We start from the raw sequence: 25,559 nt of genomic DNA, 5'->3' as shown, positions 1-25,559 counted from the left end.
AAATATGTCATATTTTCAATGGCTTTTCAATTTCTCCCCAGTTTTATGCAATTCATTCTGAAAACCCTGATCCCTGTTCGTGGGGAATAGGTCCTTCTTTATTTAATTCATTTGGATAAAATGGCGACTGTTCTAAATGCATTTTATGCGAATAACCTTATTTTTTGTATCTAAAAAGACTAAATTGCAAGAGACACAACTTTTTTAATATATATTTTTACTTTGTGTTGTGTGTTCGGGTAAAGCATGGCCTACACTAGGCAAGCACATCGTTGCTTTCTTGTTTAATTTATTTGCCAGAGATACAACCTGTTCTGATGGTATTTGTTGATTACTTTAGTACAAAGTCATTACTTTGTTTCAGTAATGAAATGAGAATCTACAGTTTAATTAAAAGTGCAGCCTGATTCCCATTGATTTCATTCAAACAACTTTTGAAGAACATAGTGCATCAAAAGGTTAGGGTGATTACAGTTGAACTTTTTAAAAAGATTTGGGGAATTCTTTTGGTCTAAGCAGCCAAGTTGATGGCCATTAAACGTATGCTACTACTGTGAATTGTGGAACAGCCCAATTGTCTAGTGTCACCACATAAAGGTAATAAATTCATCAAAGATTATTGTACTAATAAACCAAGCCTTTAAATAACCACCAATTTTACTATTAAACTTGACAACTGTCTAAATGGAATGTATACTTTGTCTGTAGTTAACTAATTTATGGAAACAATATCTGTTCAAAAGTGATGTTCTAATAATGATTTCTGGAGAAATTTGAGGGAGACAACTAGAAATCCTTCACTTCAATCATTAATATGTTTTCTTTTACCTTTTACTATGTCAGTTGGTGATACGTGGGAAATGTGTCACAATTATCACAGAATCTATAATATATAAGTTTAAAAGTCTTACAACACAGTGAGGATTTCTTGTTGATATTTATTGTACTTCTTGTGACATGATCCTTGAATCACTCGTATTATTTTTTGCTGTTGTAATTCCATCATATGCTAATTATTAGAAGCCAAACCTGTGAGCATTTTGAATTGGTAGCCCCCCCCCCCCCCCCCCCAAAGCTAGCCTGGAGATCATATTGCTCAGGTATCTCCTCTTCAATCGTTGTTGTCCAATAATATTTGTTGAAAATGAGGAATAATGTAACACTGTATGGATTTGTATGATCATTAGCATCCACAGGAAAACTGTTTCTAATGCTGTGTTAAGCTTCTTCCTGTTATATTTTATTTTGGTGCTGCCTATTTTGGACAGAAATCTGGGGGGCTATTATGCATTGGAATATCAGAAGATCAAGTGATCTATCAAGGTGCAATGCCCAGGTGATTATCTCATTTTCAAAAGGAACAGCAGCTTATACTATAATGCATGTAGAGGTTGAATTGCAATCATAAAACAAGGAAGATCATGTTAAAACTAGTGATAAAAAAAATCCCTTGTACGTTGTAATTCTATAAATTTATGTGCAGTACCTTTGGATGTAATATGTAATGTAATGTTAAAAGTCTTCTGTAGTCATTCATAAGTGGTGTTGTAGTTAATGTCTTTGTCATTTTCTCCAAGTTTTGTGCTGTGACTGATGCTGTAATCAAGTAATAAACAGGGTGACTGAGCAGGAAACAGTTGTTCATTTTGCTGTAGGCACTGCATTGTCTGAGTAATCATAACTCCCAGGGTAGATTTTAGCTGTATTGACTCATATGACAGATGTTCATTAGTTTATGAATTCCATTCTTTCGTAACACCACATTTTCCTATGAGTTTTTAAAATATGCAATGACTCTTGTTAAATTATTGTTTCATAACATTTTTGTGTACATTGAAAATAAATTATCAATCAATGTATTGTGTGCGTTCGGATTAGAGTTTGCTTTTTGAACTCAAGTTCAGAAGTCCAGGGTTTTGTTTACGCAAAACTAAACCTCTGAAAAATATTTCTGCACTGGCTTACAAGGATCGAAGTTGGAGCCATATCCATGGTTCTGCAAATGACAGGCATTGTAGTAGTTACAAAACAAGGTGCATCTTCTTCAGAGCAATCTTATTGATGACCATAAGGGTCATTCTGTGCAAGTATTCTGCCAGTATATTAAAAGTGCTGAAACTTGTTTAAGTTTTGGGCAAAATGATCCTTACTGATAAATTCTTGCAAAGCCATATTGAAATCTCCTTTATATTACACTTTGTAAAAATACAAATTAAAATATTGGTGAAAAATTATTTTTCTTCAAATATTCACAACTTCATTAAGAAACTGTGTAGGAGATATTATACATAGTCCCACTCAGATTGCTAGTCCAATCATGGCTAACAATCAACTCTTCCATTATATTTCCTAGTATTAGACTTTTTAATCAAAGTCACCCACTCAGGATTAAAGCAGTACAATTAAAATGACTGATTCTTAAATAGTAAAACTACACATGAATATAATGAGGTTATGTTTTCCCAAAGTTAGACATTTTGTACAGAGCAAAGGATACAACTCAATTGATATAACCTGCAGTATTGTTTGATCACCTCAGCAATTCTTATGCTTGAGCCAGTACTGCCTGTTGGTTTCATGGAGAAAAGAATGCTGTCATTTGACAGTTCCTCTTAATGTGATAGTGAACTAAAACACAAGGAGCACTTACACCTGTAAATCATATGAAACTCTCCATTTGACTTATCAGGAAGGAATATGCTAAGGGTAGAGCTTCTGCTTGTGGTGCAATTACCAAAAGAGGGTGGCACGGTGGTTCAGTGCTTAGCACTGCTGCCTCACAGCTCCAGGGTCCCAGGTTCGATTCCGCCTCTGGTGACTGCCTGTGTCGAGTTTGCACATTCTCCCTGTGTCTATGTGGGTTTCCTTTGGGTGTTCCGGTTTCATCCTACAGTCCAAAGATGTGCAGGTTAGGTGAATTGCCCATGGTGTTAGGTGAAGGGGTAAATGTAGGGGAATGCATATGGATGGGTTGCTGTTCGGAGGATCGGTGTGGAATTGTTGGGCCGAAGGGCCTGGTTCCACACTGTGGGGAATCTATTCTAATTAAAAAGAGCAAACTTGTGTCTGTTCTAATCAGTGTTTTATTTCTGGGCATCCACTCAAGTGTATTTGCATGCTTCCAAATTCACAATTGGTCTTGAAAAAGTGCAATTAGGCAGTACTTTAAAAGGTTTTTTTAAAATTACTTTAAAAAATGAGTCATTATTTATTGAAGTAGCAACTCTGGTGTATTTAATCAAATTGAAAATGGGTTTAGTACAAATAAGGTATTTTTAATCACTGTCAATCAGTAGGTGTTAATAACCAGATTATACTTTGCTAACAAAAGACTTCAAAAAATATATAGCACCATTTCCCAATAATATTGGAGATAAAGGAATCTATTTCTTAGTAAATTAAACATTTACATTGAATTGCTTTTATAATGTGACAAGTAGTGCCCTTGCATCTAAAATACAAATGCATATTTATTTCATTGACTTAAGCCGAAGTTCTTAAGAGTCCCCTGAAAGTCCTACACTGAAAGTGAAAGGGTCCAGTGGAGATCTATTTGTATCCTTTGGCATTTGACACACCATAATGAAAATTGTCTGGACTATTTCTGTCTCTGTTTTATACAAAGAACTAATAACTCATTACATGTCTAATTTTCCAAATCAATCAGATTCTATTCCAAGTCTTCCAATATGTCCGGACTGTGTAGCATACGTTTTCTGTCTTTCCAGAAAAATTCTGAAGAATCATCATATTGAATGCAAAACATTAACTATTTCTCACTCCACAGCTGCTGTCAAACCTGAGTTTCTCTAGCATTTTCTGTGTTTGATCCACTTGTATTGTCTGTGGTACTCCCCATGTATTTTGTTTGTCAAGCTACAGTAGACATTATCTTCATAGATAAACATAGTGTTTTCCTGTTTGGTTTCCCCAACAGAGGCAAAGGAAATTGTTTTAAAAGCACAAATCCTAGCTGGTGGCAGAGGAAAGGGCAGCTTCACCAGTGGATTGAAGGGAGGAGTTCATTTAACTAAAAGGTAAGTTACTATTTTATTTTAGAATGTACTTTCAATAGTATTTCAAAAAAACCTTAAGAAATTACATCCACAGATAATACAGGTAGACAACCCTTGATCCAAAATCCTGAAATTCAAAAAGCTGCAAAATCCAAAGGTTTTTTGTAAAGTTTTTATTTCATTAACAAGGTTATTTAGTGTGCAAACAGTTAACCCAATCCACACCCACTCGATGCGTGTCACTCAGATGCGACGTGGGTGGCCATGGCTCAGCACTGGCAGGCCTCAATTCTGTCTTAGGGCCTGTTACTCAGAGTGAGACTGCTAAATTTAAAAATTTCACTGTTGAGCGGTCACTTATTCCGAAATTCGAAAAATTTTGAATTCTGAAAACCAACTAGTCCCAGCATTTTGGACAAAGGATTGTGTACCTGTACTATATTAAAAAGAGTTTTGGAACTGGAAGAGATGGTTTAAAAATTGTATAATGAGCGGACATGGTATGAACGTCACAGGACTATGGCAATTGAAACAGTTCCTGATGAAGAGCTTTTACCCGAAACATCGATTTTCCTGCTCCTCGGATACTGCCTGACCTGCTCTGCTTTTCCAGCACCACTCTAATTGCAACTGAAGTAGTATCCAGGCGAGTGCAAAATGCAGAGCATGGAAAGAATGATAGACAATTATGTTGAAGTTGCAAAGGTAGAAACTGACCGTGACCTATGGTTTTGACTTGGTTGACATTGTATGTATTTAACTGGTGCAGCAATAATACAAGTAGGATGTTAAAGTATATAAGAAAAGTATGAAATTTGGGTATACTTTAATTCTAAAACTTAAGTCGGTTACAATTATAGACTGAGTTTGAGAGAGCGAAGTTAAACATTTACTAGTCTGATTACTAACAAGACCCATTTTACGTGCAAATTTCTTAGATATGTGATAACAAGTAAAAAAGCAATAATACTTAATTAAAGCAGTGTTTCTTCAATTGATCCACTTCATGATGTCCGCCTGTGTCACTGATTGACTCGGCAAAGGTCTCTTATTCTGTTCTGTTAATTGAAATTCGCCTTCTGTTTTTGGTCTTCCTTGTTGTGCATACAGCCACGCTTATTAGTTCTTAGTAGCCATTATACCCTGTGCACAATCAGACACGTTAGAATCTAATTGGCTTATTAGTGCAGTAACAATCTCAAGATCGGTTAACAGTACTTGAACAATTCCTTGATTTTTCAAAAGTAATGATTGTCTTACTGACACCAGTTCCTTTTGTCCCCTGATTTATTTTTGACAGGATAATCACTTTGTATGATCATTTTTATTTTAATAGCTTGTCTCTTGCCGCTTACCTTCATAGTTCTTTACCACGATAAGGTGGCACTGATGAGGCGATTTGTGTACCAGCTTAGAGAGTGTAATGATTAACTAATAATTGACTATGATCTTAAGTGTCCCAGATGCATTTAAAAAGATCAGAACTTTACCACAGAACCTAATTCCAAATGAAGATATGCACAGACATGTATATACTCATTCGTGTGTTATGTTCGTTAATTTATGCAACTAAACCAATTTATGTGTTCTTAACTAAAAACCTTTTCTGTCAAAGCATTCTTGTGTGTTTGCCTAAGTTTAGCCTGTATCATAAAACAGCAATAAATCCATAAATAAATTCCCTTTCTTTTCACCTCGGTCATATGGTATTCTTCCTTCGAGATACCTTTTTTGCAATTAATAACAATTAAACAGAATATAACTTGATAATAAGCAAAATACTATGGAAATGTGAAATAAAAACAGATGTTGTTGGACAAACCAAGGACATCTGGCAGCAGATAATGGGGGAGAAAAACAGCATTCATGTTTCAAGGTCTTTTATGATTGCAGAATTTAACTTAATTCCTGACTTGTTCAATCCAGTCAAAATTATTATTTATGGAAAGGTAACTAAATTGTACAAAAAACAGTAATATATTTCAGAGGACACAGTCAAATTTTATGGTACCCTGCACAGATAATAGATTGAAAGCGACAATAGTTTTGTTACTAAAAGAGATGATCAAATGTGGGACACCATGCATTGAATGGCCACACGTTTGATTTACGGAGACACTGGCTAAATGCACAAGAAAAGACTGATGAAATTTTGAATTTTTGGCTCGGAAAGATGTTGTCTGTGTAGTGGTCTTATAGTTAATGATTAATATACAGCTTGAAAGAAAATAAAAAGAAAATTAACAAATTAGGCAGCATTGAGGATTAAATATTTCAATAAATAAAAGGTCAGATTTGAAATTCGCATTCACACAGAGTGATAAGTGTGGAGAATGGATTTCCAAATGGACCTCAAAAACATATAGCCTCCCCATTTTCTCAAGTCCTCGAAATTGTGTTACCCCTGAAATCAGTGTCCACCTTAGCCCAAGTCCATGTTTGAATCTTAACAGTGGGTTTCATCCCTGCCATTTAAAATACACTAACCACAGTGACGAGTGACAACCTCTGATTATTATATATTTTACCTCCTTGTCCTCTGCAATCACTGTGACGAAGGCCCCACCCTTGGCAATTACCCTTATTTGATTTTCATTCCTCCTTATGTGATTTAGCTAAAAGATCTCCAGGAATAATGTCTGTTTGAACTCCCAAAATTATGTTTTGTCTCTCCAACAAGCTACCTTGGAAACAAGGTGCGCTACTTCTTCATGCTACCCATGATGCTACAGTCTGCAAAAACAGCTACCTGATGAAGGAGAAGCGCTCTGAAAGCTTGTACTTCCAAATAAACCCGTTGGACTATAACCTGGTGTTGTTTGATTTTTAACTTTGCAAAAATAGAGTCAGCTTCTACCTGTACAGTGATCATCCAGCTCCGCTTCTACACTGTCTTTCTTGACCTCTTGCTACTTTACCCCTTTGTAGACCTTTGTTTGACTTTCAATGTTCGATGAACCTCAGTTTCTTTGTAATAAAAGTTTGGGAAACCAAAATTTCCTCTTACTTAATGCCATCAGCACCCTATTTCACCCAGAACTGAGTTTCTAACAATACAGTTTCTTACTTCATAAAGAATATCTTTGTTTTCCACCTCTTGTGGTGCTTCAGTCGATCTGGAATCTTTGTCATGATCAGATTTGTATTTATGGAATGCAACAAAATTTGCCATTCACAAAGGGCATTGAATTGGCATAAAGGACAGTGCTCCTTGCCTCTTACCAATTCCCAGCACCACACCTGAACTTTGTTCAGCATCATGTCCCACCAGATAGGAATGTTGAATCAAATAGTTAAATTAGCAAGGAATATTAGTTAAAAGGCCAAGCATTTGTTTGTTAATTGTTCATTTCTGTTTTTGTAAGGGTTTGTTTGTTTACCACTTTAGAGAGTTCTGATATAGAGACTAGCAGTGAGGAAAAGTGCATAGTTATTTCTAAATTAAAAGCTACAATTAGTTAGCTATTTTTGAGGAACCAAACCCGAAAAAATCCAGCTCTGATGAAGAGTCACTGTACGTGAAACATTAACTCTGTTTTCTCCCCAGAGATGCTTCCAGATCTGCTGAGTTCATCCAGAATTTTCTGAATTTATTTAAGATTTACAGCAGCAACAGTTTGACTGAAAAGAAAAATCAGTTTGCATTGATTTCTTTGAAACTTACAAAATTATGCTGTGATGGCCAAATTCTGTTTGATGTGCTATTTTTCTCCTCCCACCGTTGACAGAAATTAAGAGTCCACTGGTTGGCCAAACCACACATTCGTTCTCTCAGACCTTGCAGCTCTCTGACTTCATTGTTTTCCATAATATATTGGGTTAGGTGAACCCCTTTATATGTTCTAACTCCAACGTTTCACATCAGGGGACCTTTTGTTATTAAATTCCAGAATTATGACCCACTGCTGGAAAACCCAATCTCTCTTTCAATTACTGCTAACTACCAGGGATAGAGTTTCTGCTGAATCTTAGTGATTTGTTTGCTCATTCAGTTTTCCAGAAATTGGCTAAACTAATGCGAAGGATTAAGAAATTTCAATTACACATTACTTCTTGGGCAATTTGAGCTTGAGGTCTTTTGTTCTGGTTTAAAGCACATCATGCTGAAAGCCAGCTGTACACCCAAAACTGTCCATCGTGCCTGCTTAGATGTATAATAACATACAGATTTCAAAAATTGAGCAAACTCTGAAAATTAAGCTTTTCTTTGAAAAACAAGGGCACTTAATAGGTAAAGATATAGATGCTGTAGTCTTACTGGACCATAGGGCCGTGCTCTCATTAGATTGAGGGTCCATGTGCCACATGAAGGAGAGTCCTTCCTTGCAACCTCAGCTGGTGCAAGAATTCAACTCATACTGTTAATGTCATTCTGCATTGCAAACTGGCCAACTGGGCTAACTGACCTCCTGTTGGTGAGTACATTCTAAAGAAAAATCAAAACAGATTTAACTTACTGAGAAACTGACTAATGTACATATATGAACTGAGGTAAGTGTTTCATAGTTCATATTAGAAAACTTTTATAATTTTGACCACAGCTTACATCTGAGTAGACAATTTCATGCAATACTAAGATACTGTCAGATACATAGACTCGTAAATTCTCCCCTCCCCATTCACTGAGACCATAGCTGATTTGCTAATCTTCAACTCTAATTTCCTGTGTCAAGGTACTGGAAAAGCACAGCAGGTCAGTCAGCATTCGAGGAGCAGGAGAATCAAAATTTCGCAGATAAACCCCTTATCAGGGCATTCCTGATGAAGGGCTTATGCCCGAAGCAATGATTCTCCTGCCCCTCAGATACTGCCTGATCTGCTGTGCTTTTCCAGCACCATACTCTTGATTCTGATCTCCAGCATCTGCAGTCTTGACTTTCTCCTAACTCTAATTTCCTGTCTTGCCCCTCTAAACCTTGATTCCATCATGAATTAGAAACCTATCTTTCTCAGCTTTGAATGTACTAACTGTCATAAGCTTCAATAGCCCTTTGTGGTAATGAAGTGCACAGATTGACTGTCATCTTAGAGGAAAAATAAATCCTTCTCATCTCTGTCTTAAATGGGTGACCATTTACTCTGAGATTATGCCATCTGGTCCTGGAGCACCCACTCAGAAATTTATATGTTATAATAATCTTGGAGTGCAGGTTCATAGTTCCTTGAATGTGGAGTCGCAGTTAGATAGGATAGTGAAGCAGGCATTTGGTATGCTTTCTGTTATTGGTCAGAGCACTGAGTATACGACCTCCCAACTCGTATACTCAGGACATTTGGTTTGGTCACTTTTGGAATATTGCAGTTCTGGTCTCCCTCTTATCAGAAGGACATTGTGAAATTTGAAAGGGTTCAGAAAAGATTCACAAGGATGTTGCCAGGGTTGGAGAATTTTAACTATAGGGAGAAGCTGAATAAACTGGGGCTGTTTTCCCTGGATCATTGGATGCTGAGGGGTGACCTCATTGAGGTATATAAAATCATGAGGGGTATGGATAAGGTAAATAGAGTGGGAGAGTCCAGAACTCAAGGGCGTAGGTTAGGGTGAGAGGAGAAAAATTTAAAAGGGACCTAAGGAGCAATGTTTTCATGCAGAGGGTGGTGCGTGTATAGAATGAACTGCCAGAGTAAGTGGTGAAGGCTGGTACAATAACACCATTTAAAAGGCGTCTGGATGAGTATATGGATTGAAAGATTTAGTGGGATATGGGCCAAGTGCAAGCAAATGGGACTAGATTAGGTTAGGAAATCTGGTTGGCATGGACGAGTTGGACCGTAGGGTCTGTTTCTGTGCTGTCCATCTCTATGACTCTACCTTTCATTCTTCTAAACACCAATGATTATAGGCCTGACCTATCCAGCCTCCCTCATAGAAAAAATCCCTCCATACCCGGAGTCAACCTTGTGAATCTGCTCTTGACTGCCTTCAATGTCAGCATATCTTTCCCCCGATAAGGAGATCTAAATTGACCTCTGTATTCCAGGTATGTTTGGGCCAATACCTTCTATAGGTCTAGCAAAACCTCCCTATTTTTACGATCTATTCCCTTTGAAAGAAAAGCCATCAGTTTTTTTTTGTCTTTCCTATTACTTGCTTAACTTGTGATTCATGCACAAGAATTCCCCAGATCTCTCTGCACTGTGGCCTTCTGCAATTATTCCCTATTTAAATAATACCCAAGCCCTGTATTCTTACAAATTGCACAAAAATATATTTTTTCCATGTTATATTCCAAGCTTCTTTTTTTCCACTCATCTATTTATGTGTCATATGCAAAAATGATAAAAGTGCCTTCATTTCCTTCATTCGGGTCATTCATATATATTGTAATTTTTGTGATTCCAGAACTAATCTTTGTGGCACTCCAGTAGTTACAAGTTACCATCCTGAAACTACCAACTTTTCCCAACTTAGTTTTTTTATTAGTCAGCCAAATCTCTTATCTATGCTAATGTACTTCCCTACATTATCCTATGTGCAGTACCTTATCAAATATCTTTTGGAAATTAACATATATTACATTGACCTGTTCCCCTTTTGTTATCCTGCTTGGACTATAATAAGTTTGTCAGACATGATTTCCAGTTCATGAAGCCATGTTGACTTTTTTTGATTAAGTCATATATTTCTGAATGCTCTGCTATTACATTTTTAAATAGAATATAACATCTTCTAAACAAGAAATACAAAGCTAAGTAGCCTGTAGTTATCTCTGTTTTGCCTCCTCTTTTTTAGTAAGGGTGTTATATTTGCAGCTCTCTAATTATCTTTCTGAATCTAAAGATCCTCGAAAATTATTCCCACTGCATCCACTATCTCTGCAGTTACTTCGTTTTAAATCTAAATATAACCCATCATGTTGAGCGGACCTATTGATCATTAACCTTGTTATTTTCCCTAGTACCTTTTCTCTCAAGATAGGTATTGTCTTTATTCCTCCCCCCTCCCCTTTAGCCCCTTGATTCTTTATTGTAATTTTGGAATGTTATTTGCATCCTCTACCGTGAAGACTGATGCAAAGTATTTACTTAACTCCTACGCAATTTCTTGGCTCTCCAGTCTCACTTTCTTGGGCCAAATGTTCAGGATGTCCTTTCTTCCTTTTTATATATTTAAAGAAGCTCTTTTAAATATATTTTTACATTACTGCTGGTTTGCCCTAATTTACTCTCTTTTATTGGTCATCTTTTCTTTGCTTTTAAAACTATTCCAATCCTCTGGTTTTCCCACTAATCTTTGCCACATTTTATGTTTATTTCTTTCAATTTGATACTATCCTTTATCTTCACTGGGCTAACCATGGTCAGTTTATCTCCTTCCTCAGTGGGATATACCTTTGCTATGAGTCATCAACTATTTCCTTACATATCTATTATTGGCGCTCAATTGTGTTTTCTGTTAAACTCCTTTCCAGGTCCATTCCAGTCAACTCTGCCCTTATCCCTGTGTACTTACTTTTATTTAAGTTTAGCACTGTAGTTTCCAACTCAAGTTCCTCACTCTTAAACTGAATTCTAAGTTCTATCATTGTTACCGTCACTGTTCCCTAGGATGCCTCATTACATGGAGGTCACTTATTAAATCTGCCTCATCACAAATTACCAGATCCAAACTAGCCTGATCCCTAATTCCACAACATATTGTTCTGAGAAACTATCCTAGAGACCCTGTGAATTCTACTTGGTTACCTTTGCCAGTTTGATTTTCCTAATTTACATCAAGTTTAAGTCACCCATGATTATGCCCTTTACATATGCCCTCGTTATCTTCAGCTTTATCCCCTGTGCTACAGAATAGCTACTGTTAGGGTGCCTAGAGACAATTCTCACTGGTGTGTTCTTCCCCTTGTTATTTCCTACCTCAACCCACTTGAAGTCTACTACTTTCAATTCAAGATCATTTCTTGCTGTCATTTTTGTTTCTTCTTGTGCTATGAAGCCACCCTGCCACTTATTCTTTTCTGAGTTGTCCTTTCTAAAAATCAAATATCACTGAATATTTAGTTTCCAGCTTTAATCTCCTTGTAACAATGTTTTCTTACTGGCTATAAGTTCATAGAACATACAACATTACAGCCCAGAACAGACCCTTCAGCCCTCGATATTGTGTCGACCTATGAACCAATCTAAGTCCATCCCCTACACTATCCCATCATCATTCATGTGCTTATCCAAGGATTGTTTAAATCTCCCTATTGTGGCTGAGTTAACTACATTGGCAGGCAGGGCATTCCATGCCCTTACCACTTTCTGAATAAAGAACCTGTCTCTGACATCTGTCTTAAATCTATCACCCCTCAATTTGTAGCTATACCCCTCACACAAGCTGATGTCATCATCCTAGGAAAAAGACTTTCACTGTCTACCCTATCTTAATCCTCCGATCATCTTGTATGCCTCTATCAAATCCCCTCTTTCGCTTCTTCTTTCCAATGAGACAGACCCAAGTCTCTCAGCCTTTCCTCATAAGACCTTCCCTCCACTCCAGGTAACATCCTGGTAAATCTCCTCTGCACCTTTTCTAATGCTTCTACATCCTTCCTGTAATGGGATGACCAGAACTGTATACAATATTCCAAGTGTGGCCACACTAGCATTTTGTACAGTTGCAGCATGACATTACTGCTCCAAAACTCAATCCTTCTACCAATAACACACTGTAAGCCTTCTTAACAGCACTATCAACCTGAGTGGCAACTTTCAGGGATCTTTGTACATGGACTCCAAGATCCCTCTGCACATCCACACTACCAAGGGTCTTTCCATTGACCCAGTATTCTGCCTTCCTGTTATTCTTCCCAAAGTGAATCAGCTCACATTTAGCTGCATTGAACTCCTCTCAGCCCAATTCTGCAGTTTTTCCAAGTCCCCCTGCAACATTCTTCCACACTGTCCACTACTCCACTGACTTTCATGTCATCTGCAAACTTACTAACCCATCCACCTATGCCTGCGTCTAAGTTCATATTCTAAGGCAAATTATGATATTACAACATAAATCTATTTATTTTCATTTTCTCCCGACCCCTCACCTTGTTAACTTTGACACCGTCCTTTGTTGTCTGCTTTGTAATGAGGTTGTATCCAAGCATTTGTCCCAAAACAGATCCTTGTGGCACACCACTAGTAACCGGACTCTAGGCTGAATATTTTCCATCAACCACTACTAACTGCCTTCTTTCAGAAAGCCAGTTTCTAATGCAAACTGCTAAATCACTCTCAATCTCTTCCTCTGCATTTTCTCCAACAGCCTACTATGTGGAGCGTTATTCAAGGCTTTACTGAAGTCCATGTGCACCACGCCAACTGTCCTACCCTCATCCACGTGCTTGGTCACCATCTCAAAAAACTCTGTGAGGTTTGTGAGACATGACCTGCACTTGACGAAACCATGTTGACTATCTGCAATCAAATTGTTGCTTGCTAGCAACAAATCTGTTAAGTTCCAAAGAACTTAATTTGCTGTGCCACATTTGGCATGTCCATTGATCATGAAAAATAGGCTTTGAATTCAAGTTCTTTCCTTCAATACCAGCTTGCTTCTCTGTCAACTTTCAAATCAGCAAGCATTATACATTTATTCGACCATTCACTGTTTCATGATGTTGCTTAGCAATTAAAAACATCAATTTTCCAACTTAAATGTATTTGTTTCTTTCTATGTCTGTCTCTCACTATACCTTGGAATTCAGATCATTCAAAATGTATAAAAACTATAAAGTAGTACAGTCAATTCATGCTGCTTTCTTTGGTTCAAGATCAGCAGAAAATAGTCTTTTGGGAGTTGACGGCTGTGGACTAAATTAGCAGTGGTGGTGCCAAACTATTGCCTCTAGAGCATAGCTCACTTGTGACTTCTAGTGGTAGTCATCTGTGCTACAGTATTACAGTGTTGCGTGGAGCATGACATATTTTATCGAAATTAAAAACTTAGACTGTTTGTGGCAGTGGATAAGGGTGTTCCTATATTGTTTCTCAGCTTCTTCATTCTGAGATTTGTCAAGTTGGACACTGCTTTTAGTGTTAGCATTATGTTGTTTGGTTAGGCCTGAATATTAGGTTATCTGGAAGATTAGGTTTTCGGAGAAATTGGTAAAATAGACAAGCTAAAGTAAGGAAAAGGTTTTATGTTTTTGCATGTGTTTCTGCAGCCCTGATGAAGTGGGGAAGCTGGCAAAACAAATGCTTGGATACAACCTCATTACAAAGCAGACAACAAAGGACGGTGTCAAAGTTAACAAGGTGAGGGGTCGGGAGAAAATGAAAATAAATAGATTTATGTTGTAATATCATAATTTGCCAACAGTGAGTTAAATATATTTGAGGAATGTAATCGTGGGTTTGAGTGTATTATTAGTTAAACAATAAATTGATTGTTGAGGGATTAAATAATTACTGTCTGATATCAGAATAAAACAAAAACCATTAGGATCAATAGCCAAATTGCAATGCTGCTTGGGTAACTAAATCTCTAATTGATTTTACTATGAAGGTAATGGTGGCAGAAGCCTTGGATATTTGCAGAGAAACATATCTAGCTATTCTGATGGATAGAGCCTTCAATGGACCAGTTATAGTTGGCAGCCCACAGGGAGGAATGGATATTGAGGAAGTCGCAGCCACCAAACCCGAGTTGATATTTAAGGTATGTTGGAAAAAGAAAGTGATAATAGAACCTATACTATATGCTAGAAATTAAATTGTGGTTATTCATGTGGAATTTCGCAAAGGATTGTTAAAATCTTTGAATGGGACAGATATTTATTTTGTGCCAATTACATAGAAATTAAATTTAAAAATGCTATTTTGTCTTGTCAGCATGGCGTACAAAAACATTTTAAAATATTTAAAATTTTTACCAAAGTTGTTTTAATCTGCTTTAAACACAAACGATTAACATACACATTGAGCAGTAGCTTCCCATTTATGAGATATCTATTCTTCTTTCTAAGGATCTTGAAATGTTCAAACATTTTTTATTCAACTTATCCTATTGGCTTTATCTCTCAGGAGATCATTGATATCTTTGAGGGGGTTAAAGAAGATCAAGCACTTCGAATGGCGACCAATATAGGATTTAAAGGTCCACTGCAGCAACAGGTAAAGAGTGACAGTTGTCTACATACATGTCCCTTGAGTAGAAAGGAATTATTATATTTCTGGGTATGCTGCTCTGATTGAAAATAAAGCTGTTCTTAAGAGGAAGGTAAAATATACAATTGTGAGACAGGCATTTGCTGAATCTAGCTCAAGTTAATTGGAGCTGTGTCTAATGTTAACTGTCTTATAAAACATTTTGTCTCATTTTTAAAAACTACATCTTTTGAAATCTACAAAAAAATAACTTTGCTTTATTATCCTGTTTTAATCTTTTTATGCATTTGTGTGACAAAACATACATTTACATGTTCTTTCAAATAATTTGTAACTTTCTGTTGTCATTTTTTTATTGCAGCTTATTAAATACTTTCGTAATGTTCAGTAACTTGAGTTGCACAAATTGCTTTAGCAAAGCAGAAACAAATTATGCTCTGGAAGTGTGGAACTTAATTCTGCTAATTTGTTTTCGGATTCCAACTCAATCAACTGAATCAGTGAAAAGGTTTGGGAAAAGTTAAAAATGGGATACGTATTAAAAACCCGTATGCTTTCACTATCTTTTATACTACTTAAAGTTTTAAATTACTAGATTAGTTCTCTCCTACAAATTTGACCATGCCTTAAAACTTGAAATTGTACGTTCTAGTGATTGTACTGAAGGCTGTTCAAATTGCATGCAATTTCTTAAGTGCACAAATAATAGTAGGTACATTTTTAAACATCATTCAATACAACAACTTAAATAATAGCATATTTTAATGTAACTACATGTTTCAAAATGCTTCACTAGAGCATTATGAAACAAAGTATGACGCTGAGCCATGTGAGGATATGTTAAGTTTAATGGCCAAAAGTTTGGCTAAAGAGGATCATCTTGGTGGAGGAAAAATGAGGTGAAATGTAGGAAAGAATATTGAGAACTTGGGGCATAGGCAACTGTTAGGCACATTGGCTAATCTTGCTTGACTGGAAACCGTTGTAAGTCAGCAAGGACAAGTTAATAGATGAATGGGACCGGCTACAAGTTGTGGCATGAAGCTGAGTTTTTTTATAATCTCATGTTATGGGAGGGTATAATTTCTGAAATGCCTGGATTTTACTGAGCAGCCAGGTTGGAGGTATTTAGGCACAGATGAGAGTATCAATGGCAGATGAACATTGACAGGGTGAAGTCAGGGCAACGTTACATGGAGGGTGGTCTTAGTGACAGATGAGGTTGGAAACTCATCTTATGTTTATATGTGACACCAAGGTTACAAACAGACTAGCTCAATCTTAGACTATTGCAAGTGTTATGACTGTGACAGGAGAATGCACTGACAATCAAATCCCACTACATTACTCATCGCACTGTATAAATTGTTGATTCGATTATTGAAATAGCTAATTCCTTTCTTCTATAATAATTAGAATAAAAATAATATCCAGTAGGCTATTATAACAAATTCTTTTAAAATTGTTTATTATAAAAATCTTATTCTTAAAGCAAGTGACAATTACTGATTAGCGCCTTATGTATGATCTGGAATCAAACCTCTATCTTGTTAATCCCACACACCAGCCACACTTATACAGCACGAACAAGCTAAACTGTACAGAGATTTTTATAAAAGAAAACTGTTGGTAAAAAGGTATGGAATAAAAGATAAAATGTAGTGTCTTCTCATGTTCACTGGATTTCCTATTGATAAATCTGAATTTCTGACAGCTGATGATGCTAAATCAATCTGGATTTGAGTTGTTGAGAATTGGCCGTAATCCGCCTTTTTAGGTTCTACCAGGTAGACAGATGTATTATTGATATTTAGAAGAGCTATCATATTCCCAGAACCTTGTCATGAATTTAGGAGTTCAGAATTATTGTAGCTTTAGAGGTCATGATTTGGAGATGCCTGTGTTAAAAATCACACAACACCAGGTTATAATCCCTACAGGTTTAATTGGAAGCACTAGCCTTTGGAGTGCTGCTCCTTCATCAGGTCATTGTGGAGTACACAGTAGTTTCAACTGTGTATTCCACTCTAATCAGGTGTTGTGTGATTTTTAGCTTTAGAGGTGTTTTCTTAACTCTGTTCTGGGTCTGTAGAACAGAACTTTAAATCTGAGACACTGAAATTTGCTGATAATCATATTTTCAACAGCAGATTAAGTAGTTAAGTACAACAAAAATGCTTTTAATGGATAAATAATAAATAAAATTACACTACACTGACCCATGATGTTGACAGATAGAAGACCTACCAGCACATTCTCAAGCAGATTTTTGTCACAGTTGAGAGTTCACAATATGGTCATCTCTACATTGGGGAGATGAAACACAGACCGGGTGACCAATTTGCGGAACAACTATGTTCTGTCCACGAAAATGACATTGGTTGTCTGCTACTTCAATACAGTGCCATGTTTCCTGGCCAACAGTTCTGTATTGGGTTTGCTGCAATGCTCCAGTGAAGCTCCACGCAAGCTGGAAGAACAGCTTTTAATTTTCCGTTGAAGGACCCTGCAGTCTTCATGATTCACTATTGAGTTCAATACTTTTAGAATCTGAGCACACTCCTACATGTCCTTTAATCACTCCGACACCCCAGGCCCTGTCATGTGTTGTGGGCCAGACCAAATCCCCTCAAAATATTTTAAGAAGAAAGCCTAGATCCAGATTTGTTCTTATTTTTAAAGGTATGTGTAAGGCATTGTGTTTGAGTGCAAATCGATGGGTCGAGCTTGAAGCAAAACACTTTATTCTTACACTATAGTTAACATACAGAAAAATGAAAGAAGAATTGGAAAAACTTAACTCTATTGGAAAATGTAACGGAATAATAGATTATTAAACAGCAACTGTTCCAATATAGGAACATCCATAAACACACACATGGCAAAGGCAATTTCAGTAAAATAGATTGTCATGTATGCAGCTCTCCACTCCAAGAAGAAAGAGCATCAAGAGAGAATGCGAGCATTTTGCTGTAGCAGGGAGAGATGTATAGCAGTTTCCAAATCCTAAAAGCTACTGAAAGTTCAACTAAAGCCCTGATTCTGTGGAAGCTTTGACCCTCACCTTTTCATGCAACTTCTTTTGTTCCAACTTAACAAAAAGCCAAACCTAGCCTGACTCAGTGCAGACAGCTCGGCTCCAAGTTTACACTTGCTTTCAATAGAAATATTACAGAACAAATCTTCCTTAACGGCTCATCTCATAACACATGACATGAGCTGCTTTCAGCACAGCCAAGCATTTTCACAAATGGTCCTTATTATTAGCCTTTCTTTCTTCCAGGCTTACAATTTATTTATCTGTTGCTCTGTCTAACTGTCTTTCTCTTCCCATGGACTGTGTTTCCACCTATCACACATCGCTCTCAGACCCCTTCCCACCCATTGCCTTTAGTATATATACATTTCCTAGCTACCATCAGTTCTGAAGGATCACTAGACTCAAAACTTAATTCTGTTTTCTCTCCACAAGTGCTGTCAGACCTGCTGGGTTTCTTCAGCAATTTCTTTGTATATGAGAGACTTTCATGTCTGGGCATGTATCTGAACATCCATGTAGATCTTAATATTGTGTAGTTTGGTAGCTTGTAGCAACTATGCTTTTAGCTTCTTGCGTCTAGTTACAAATAACAAGAAAACAGCCTTCCCTAAGAATTAGGGGACCACAGCTATTCGGTTTTATTAATTACCTTGTATTAGAGCCATAGAGTCGTAGAGATGTACAACATGGAAACAGACCCTTTGGTCCAACCTGTCCATGCCGACCAGATATCTCATCCCAACCCAATCTAGTCCCACCTGCCAGCACCCAACCCATATCCATCCAAACCCTTCCTATTCATATACCCATCCAAATGCCTCTTAATTGTACCAGTGTCCACCACTTCCTCTGGCAGCTCATTCCATACACGTACCACCCTCTGTGTGAAAACGTTGCCCTGTAGGTCTTTTTCATATTTTTCCCCCTCTCACCCTAAACGTATGTCCTCGAGCTGTGGACTCCCCGACCCTAGGCAAAAGGTTTTGCCTATTTATCCTATCCATGCTCCTCATAATTTTGTAAACCTGTATAAGGTCACCCCTCTGCCTCCGATGCTCCAGGTAAAACAGCCCTAGCCTGTTCAGCCTCCCCCCTATAGCTCAAATCCTCCAATCCTGGCAACATCCTTGTAAATCTTTTCTGAACCCTTTCAAGTTTCACAACATCTTTCCGATGGGAAGGAGACCAGTATTGCATGCAATATTCCAACAGTGGCCTAACCAAAGTCCTGTACAGCCGCAACATGACCTCCCAACTCCTGTACTCAATACTCTGACCAACAAAGGAAAGCATATCAAACGCCTTCTTCACTATCCTATCTACCTGCAACTCCACTTTCAAGGAACTGTGGACTTGCACTCCACGATCTCGTTGTTCAGCAACACTCCCTAGGACCTTACCATTAAGTATATAAGTCCTGCTAAGATTTGCTTTCCCAAAATGCAGCACCTCACATTTATCTGAATTAAACTCCATCTGCCACTTCTCAGCCCATTGTATTGCTTTATTAGAAATGGGTGGGGGATAACCAGAAATGGTTCTCTTCATTATTTTATCCATATTTATCTCTGAATCTGAGTAGAACTATTTACGTTGATTTAAAAGAAATCTGTTGTAATATTTCAAGTAGAACTAACTTTGTTTCCATATCGATTTGTACAATTTTCTACAGGTTTCAAAACAGTGCCTCTGTTCACCTTTGCACACTGTTAATTAATTGAATTTCCTTTCATTAAATAGGCTGCAGAAGAGATTAAGAAACTGTATCGTCTATTTTTAAAAGTTGATGCCACCCAGGTAGAAGTGAATCCCTTTGGTGAAACACCAGATGGACAAGGTGAGGATAGAAAGAAATGCACGCGTTTTGCTTTTGTGTACACACTAAAAGAAGTAATTAGCAAATACATACGTGCAAACAATGGTTTGCTTATGCCAATGCAATTACAGCACTGAATAATGAAGGTTTCATTGGCTGTGAACAAATACCCTGAGTAACTAAACGTGTGTGTTCATTCTCTTCTGACTTTGTAATTATAAGATAAGACCACGCCGCCCAGAGTTAAAGAAGCTGAATTCTCTAATGATCGCAGTGGATAAACCTGATTTGCCAGTCTTGGTCTGATAAAGAAATAAAGCGGGTTTTCTGTCAGTAAAGTTTCTTTTCTATACAGCAATGAAAGGAGAAATAACCACTGGGAACTGTACAAGCTTGTTTAGATGCAGCAACTTTCTGCGTAAGCCCTGTGAAGACTAGTGATTTTAAATTGCTTATCCAACACTGTTCTTTGTTTTTTCAAAATGAAAATCATCAATTGCAGTAAACCAGCCTGACATCTACAGGGGTAGATCAAGCTGATGATTATTTGGTAAAACTTGGAGAATTATTGATCTGTTTTTCTACTCTCCCTTTTGTCAGCTAAGGCAGAAATGACCTCTTTCTTCAACTAGTCTTTTCTACCAACAACACTCTATTTGTTCATTAGCATATCCAAATGTTTTTTTCTCTCACTTACTAGGGTCTTCCTTTCTTTGTAATCCACCTCCCTAACCAGACTGGTTTTCTGTGCTTTCTTCCTCAATAACTTATCTTCTTCTGTTGCCTCTTTCGCTGTTTGTCACTGGTTCCATTCAAGGATATTTCTCTCCCATCTCCTGCACCACCACCTACATGAGAGCATTTATTATTACAAAGTCAACCAGTTCGATATTTAAAATCTGAGAGCTGTTTTGGAAAGCATTTAGTATGAGAGCTAAATAATATTAAAGACGAATACCAATGAGAATTGCATGTACATGTCAATTGTTTCTGTGGGCCTTGGGGCAAGAGGTTTTAGGGATCAGCATTAACAGCAGAGATGTGGCTCTCATTAGTCCCTGTTTCCAGACACTGAGTGCCTTTAACCTGATGGACACCATTTTTGATTACTTGTTCCCTGATTTGCTTCCTGCTCACCATCTTTCTCACTTGCTTGCCTAACTCTTCTGTTTGCAACTCCATTCACCACTTCTTGCTGCCCCTGTCCTGAACACCAGAAGAAGATAATGTTTATTTTTCCCCTTCAATGGCAGCATGGTGGCACAGTGGTTAGCACTGCTGCTTCACAGCGCCAGAGACCTGGGTTCAATTCCCGCCTCAGGCAACTGTCTGTGGAGTTTGCACATTCTCCCCGTGCCTGCATGGGTTTCCTCCGGGTGCTCCGGTTTCCTCCCACCATCCAAAAATTAGCAGGCTAGGTGAATTGGCTACGATAAATTGCCCATAGTGTTAGTAGAAGGGGTAAATGTGGGGAATGGGTCTGGGTGGGTTGCGCTTCGGCGGGTCGGTGTGGACTTGTTGGGCCGAAGGGCCTGTTTCCACACTGTAACTAATCTAATCTAATCTAAACTGCTAATTAGCCAGAATAAACATTGTTTTTGTGGTGATTCCCTCTGTGCATCATTCAGTCAAAAAAAGGGAATTTGAAGGAAACAATACCCACTAAAGAAGCAGGTTGCAAATTTTCAAAGCCCTTTTAACTGTCTGTTGTTTTTGGAGCTAAAATTTGTACTGCTCAGTATTTCTTCTGCTTGCTTAACTTTTGCAAACAATTCACTTTGGTTAATTCAACCTCTGTGCCCAACTTACAAGAGGAATATTGTCTAAATGAATATAATGAGGTGGCATTAACACTGGTAATCATTCTAACATTGTAGTTAAGGCAAAATAATTTGCTTTTGATGTATAAAAACAACTTGAGTTTTGTTTGAATTATTGTTAGAAAATGAGCACTTTTGAGGAACTTAGCTTCCCTCTTGGAAATTGCACATTGTTTTCTGCTGCATGCAGTCCAGCAGTGTCAAGTGGGCCTACTTTAGAAGGCCCAGAATATGAAGGGGTTTATTCCATAAACTCTTATTCTTAACCTTCTATTAAAAAAAATGTATTTTCAAAATAAATCATCCATGCTATTTTCCTCTGTTCTGTTTCATCTTCATGAAGAATGTGATAGTCATTGTATTCAAAAGGTTGAGATTTACTGGTAGATTTTTTTGTTCACTGTTTAAAATATTGACCATTCAATCATTTTGTTTTGTACCTAACAGTGTCAGGAAGGGCTCTGGGTGGTGTTCATTCTTTCCCAAAAGAAATTGAACTTTTACTTTTATAAAGCTTATGTTGGGGAAAAAAGTGCTTCCACCATTTGTTAACTTAAATAACAATTTTAACTCTTCTTGAATGAGAGAAGTATTTCATGATGAATGTTTTCACCAACAATTTTGAGCATAATGGTAGGGAATAGGCATCCCCCAACTGTATAAATAAATTTATTCCACAAATGTATGCATTTAATGATTCCAGAATCTCAGGTGAATGGTATGTTTCTTTCACACACCGTAAATGTTCTGTTTTTGCCACAAATGTATCTTACTTCAGAATCAGCTCCTTTTACCTGTTTCTAATTTTACTCCTACCTGACTACCTCCAGTCTTAAAGTACACGTTTGTTCAGAGCTTGAATAAATTGCTATTATATTTATGATTAATTCATCCTTGGCCATTTAAACTTGTGGCTTTTGAGATAGAAAGGCAGTACTGTGCTCATGTGCTTCCTGGTTTGCCATAGTCATGTGATTGCTACCATGAACAGTGATGGTTGGCATTTTGCAGCCAGTTCAGTGAAGGATACAAAATAGACAACTTCGACTGGATGAACTAGTTTTGAAGTGAAGCTGACATTGAGTGTTGAAGAAGTGATTAGAAATATATCTACTAACACAATCTCAGCAATGTTCAGAGTGGTGAAAGCTCCCACCAGAAGCCAGAGACAGGAAGTAAAAAAGCAGGCCACAGCTGCAGCATTTGGTAAGACAATTTCTCTCTTGGTGCTGTTCACAATGAAAGGTGATATGAATCAGAACTGTTAGTTTTTTTTCATGTGCAGAGATGAAATCATGAAATTGTGACAGATGTTCTTAAGAAGTCAGCAGTTACAAGTAGCCACACTCTTATTGGTGTTAAAGAGATAGAGTTTCAAAGTGTATTCCTGCCACCCCAAACCTCTTTGAAGAACAGAGAAACAGAATGCAGAAATCATGAAAGCCTTGAAGGCAACCTTTGAACACCAACTAAATGTAATTTTTGAATTGTATGTGTTTGATATTAAAGCGCAAGGTGAAAGAAAAATCCATTGATCCATATGTGACTATCAACGTAGTGGGCGGCACGGTGGCACAGTGGTTAGCACTGCTGCCTCACAGCGCCTGAGACCTGGGTTCAATTCCCGACTCAGGCGACTGACTGTGTGGAGTTTGCACGTTCTCCCCGTGTCAGCGTGGGTTTCCTCCGGGTGCTCCGGTTTCCTCCCACAGTCCGAAGATGTGTGGGTCAGGTGAATTGGCCATGCTAAATTGCCCGTAGTGTTAGGTAAGGGGTAAATGTAGGGGTATGGGTGGGTTTCGCTTTGGCGGGTCGGTGTGGACTTGTTGGGCCGAAGGGCCTGTTTCCACACTGTAAGTCTAATCTAAAAACGTAGCTCATAATCCTGTGCCTTTTCACGACCAAAAGATGATCATGTTAAAGCCAGGATTGGATAGGACAAACAATTTTTCATTGCAAACATGTCTACTGAGAGAAGCTAAACGTACTTTCGGGAAAACAATCAGCATATACAGAAACACTAAATGTAGAAAATTAATAGCTAAAGTACGTTCACATCAGAATAGACCAAGTCTTGCATTTTGCTGATTGACATTAAAGGCTGAAAGAGCAGAACATTTCAACAGGATATTGAGGATATTTCAACAGAAAGAAGTCATGGCCAGCATGGCAAATCAGTATTCTCACTGAAAGAATCTAAATAATTTGGCATTCGGGTATCTGCATAGAAAGAAGCTCCTAAGCAGATTTGGTAGCCACTATAAGAGATATCACCCAAAGATTCTGGTTAATCACACTACATCATACCAAAGATTAGTTCAGTCAGTTGATAGGTGAAAAATAGTTTGTGACTATTGGAATTATGACTACAGAAGGAGAGCATCAAGTCAGTGTACAATGTCAGATATACACCAGTCAATTGCACATTGCTGACCTGCTATCCAAAGCCATACTCCTTATAATGAAAGTAGTGATACTGTGATAGCATTAAATCTTCCAGATCGAATGAGAAGCAGTGACCAACAGATCCAAAAGCAATGCAATAATTTGTAAGATTCTTTAACCATTTAGCAAAACTTCTGCCCATTCTCTCACTGGATTGTCAGCCGTTAAGTCAGCTAAGTGCCAAGAATGTGGAGTGGTATTTGTGAATGGATCAAGAGGCAGTAATCACTAAAATTAAGCAGTGCCAGTGCTGAAATACAATTACATAAATGATGAAGTCATCCTTCAGTATGATCCCAATGACTTGGAACAACCATAATACAGCAAGGATAATTGATTCCATTTATATCCAGAGCTTTATAACAAATGGCACAATACTTTGATTCGATTGAGAAGGAGTGCCTGCCAGCTGTGTATGCTTCTGAACACTTTAATCATTATCTACTTGGAAGAGACAAAGTGACAGTTGAATTCAACCACTTTTTCAAAAGATTTTCCTTGAGCTGCTTCTGTCTACTTCAAAATGTCTGCAAAGAGTGTTGCTCTGGTTACAGAGACAACATCTGGACATAGCATATCAGCAACATTCCTTTGTTTGTGGTCAACAGCAATACTCCTTTGAAGAAAGAGGATAGAGATAAAGGCGTTGAAAGGAGAGATTCTGAAGCACATCCATGCATGTGTTCTGGACCAAACCCCCTCAAAGTATATTAAGAAAAAACCCAGACCCTAACATTTTCTTATTTTAAAGGCAGGTGCCAAGCGCTGTATTCAGATGCAATTCAATTAGTTAAACTACCACATTTGAAGCAAAACACACTTTATTCATACAATATATTTAAAATGCAACATAAAAAAGAAATAGGAATAACTTAACTCTTGGAAAACAGCATTATAATAGACTATTTAACTATTAAACAGTAACTCTTCCAATATAGTAACATCCTGAGCAAAGGCAAATTCTGAAAAGTAGATTATCTCGAAGGTAATTCTCAAGTCCAGGAAGAAAAGAAAATCAAGAGAAAATGATAGTAATAAACAGAAATATACAGCAGTTCCAAACCCAGCTTCAAGACCCCAGCAACTGCTGCTGAAAAACTTAAACTAAAAACCCTAGTTTTGTGGGAGCTTATCCACATCCATTCGGGCTGCTTCTATTATTCCAACCGTTCAAAAAAAAGGCCTCACAAGCTGTTTACTTTATTGGATTCAAATAGATAGCTCTTCACCTTTGTATTAAAACCTCTCCAATATATTAACCAGGACAAAATGCACCCCTTAAAGCCATAGTATCGTCGTACATGTCATTTAAGAATTGAGTCGAGTTTGAG

General features: G+C 37.6%; 1 protein-coding gene across 1 annotated transcript in view; it reads left to right on the top strand.

Moving 5' to 3' along the window:
- suclg2 (succinate-CoA ligase GDP-forming subunit beta) overlaps positions 1-25,559 on the top strand; it is a 312,212-nt gene that overhangs the window by 154,159 nt on the left and 132,494 nt on the right. The window contains exons 3-7 of the mRNA XM_060835682.1: positions 3,938-4,037; positions 14,165-14,255; positions 14,506-14,658; positions 15,024-15,113; positions 19,888-19,984. Coding sequence (XP_060691665.1) covers positions 3,938-4,037; positions 14,165-14,255; positions 14,506-14,658; positions 15,024-15,113; positions 19,888-19,984 — 531 coding nt within the window. The remainder of the gene's footprint in view (positions 1-3,937; positions 4,038-14,164; positions 14,256-14,505; positions 14,659-15,023; positions 15,114-19,887; positions 19,985-25,559) is intronic.

This window comes from Hemiscyllium ocellatum, chromosome 14 (genome assembly GCF_020745735.1).
Source record: "Hemiscyllium ocellatum isolate sHemOce1 chromosome 14, sHemOce1.pat.X.cur, whole genome shotgun sequence".
In the NCBI taxonomy this organism is placed as follows: Eukaryota; Metazoa; Chordata; class Chondrichthyes; order Orectolobiformes; family Hemiscylliidae; genus Hemiscyllium; species Hemiscyllium ocellatum.
The sequence above is the reverse complement of the archived record's forward strand: the minus strand, read 5'-3'. Positions and strand labels throughout refer to the sequence as shown.